Genomic DNA, 1436 nt, shown 5'->3' with positions numbered 1-1436 from the left:
TCATGGGGCTGTTTGATGTGTTGTCTTCTCTATTCAGAGGGGCCCCTGCCTGTCTTTGCCTAGGGCCTCATATTCCCTAAATCCGCCCCTGTGTCTGTCTCAGTGAGGCCATCTCATTTTCACCAGCTGTGGTTCACTGGTGCACAGATATCTACTCACATCTGTGCATAGTGACGGTGGCAGTGGCTGAACGTGCCTCTTCCTGGACGGCGGATATCTGGTTCCTGGCTTCCACTAACAGCCTGTAGTCAAGCTGTGGGTTCAGGCCCAGCAGGATGACGGAGGTTCCGCTCAGCCTATTGGAGTCCGGCTGGAAAACCACGCCGCCCCCGCATGGCTCCCAGCGACTCTGCATCTCTGGTTTCTTCTCACAGTTTACAGTGTACGTTACGTCCTTCCTGCCTCCCAGGTCATGAGGGGGGTCCCATGTCAGGACCAGCGCCGAGTCATTAAAGGGACTCGCTGTTAAGTTGACAGGAGCGGAGGGTGGCTCTGTAAACGAAGAGAAAAAGACAAACAATAAACCCACTTTCTGCTACGGCATCAAATATGGAGCTACATTGGCGCCAAAAAAGTTTGTCCAAAATCATTTTCTCTCAAAAGTAAAACATATTTTTTAAACTAAAAAGAAAAGTTTTAAACTGCTTTTTAGATCCATTTTTTCTTTTTTTCAATTTATGATTTATTCATTTTTGCTTCAACTACCGCCCCCTCACTGTAGGGGGCTTAGATATATTCTTATTCTGCTTATATATTCTTAGTTAGATTTAACTTGGTGTTAGTTTATTTGGTGACCCTTCACAAATGTTCTATATCTGTAAATATAAAAACAATCAAGAATTATTTTTGGTTCACTTCACATTTTTTCAATGCTGGCTGTTTGTTAAAAGTTTCTGATTGTAACAAAGTTTGAGAGAAGTTCCCAGGATTTATGTTTGGGTCTTTGAGAAAGGAGAACTCTCTCCTTCTTAAGCATCTTTAACTTAAAAAAAATAAAGATAAAACTCACTACTGCAGCCCAGGTCATGGGGGTCAGATGGCAGACGGCTGTACCCCTGCAGGCATTTGCAGTTCTCTGATCCCTCCTTGGTTGTCCTGGTGTTCGAGGGGCACAGCTTGCATTTTCCTCGCCCACTGGTTGGCTTATAGTAGCCAATCCGGCACGCTGTGGAACAAACAAAGAAATTATCTCAAGAGATTTGCTGCATCCTGGAATTTGGAATCCTGAGGGCCCTGCGATGGACTTGCGACACCAGGACCCCTCGCGACCCCACTTGGGATTAAGAGTATCAGAAAATACATGGATGGAATCATGAGGTGTTTTAACAAACGGATTCTAGAGAATGTATGTTCCTAACAGAGCACTTCGCTCTCAATCTGCAGGTTTACTAGTGGTTCCTAGAATTTCTAAAAGTAGAATGGGAGGCAGATCTTTT

At 44.6% G+C, this 1436-nt stretch overlaps 1 protein-coding gene across 1 annotated transcript in view; it reads right to left on the bottom strand.

The window, feature by feature from the left end:
- Window positions 1-1436, bottom strand: part of LOC107098137 (tyrosine-protein kinase receptor UFO-like) — a 37066-nt gene that overhangs the window by 20624 nt on the left and 15006 nt on the right. The window contains exons 4-5 of the mRNA XM_015395622.1: window positions 1010-1165; window positions 160-492 (exon numbers count right to left, since the gene is read on the bottom strand). Coding sequence (XP_015251108.1) covers window positions 160-492; window positions 1010-1165 — 489 coding nt within the window. The remainder of the gene's footprint in view (window positions 1-159; window positions 493-1009; window positions 1166-1436) is intronic.

Source organism: Cyprinodon variegatus, unplaced genomic scaffold (genome assembly GCF_000732505.1).
Source record: "Cyprinodon variegatus isolate N-32 unplaced genomic scaffold, C_variegatus-1.0 Scaffold750, whole genome shotgun sequence".
In the NCBI taxonomy this organism is placed as follows: Eukaryota; Metazoa; Chordata; class Actinopteri; order Cyprinodontiformes; family Cyprinodontidae; genus Cyprinodon; species Cyprinodon variegatus.
This window is presented reverse-complemented; position numbering and strand designations above follow the sequence as displayed.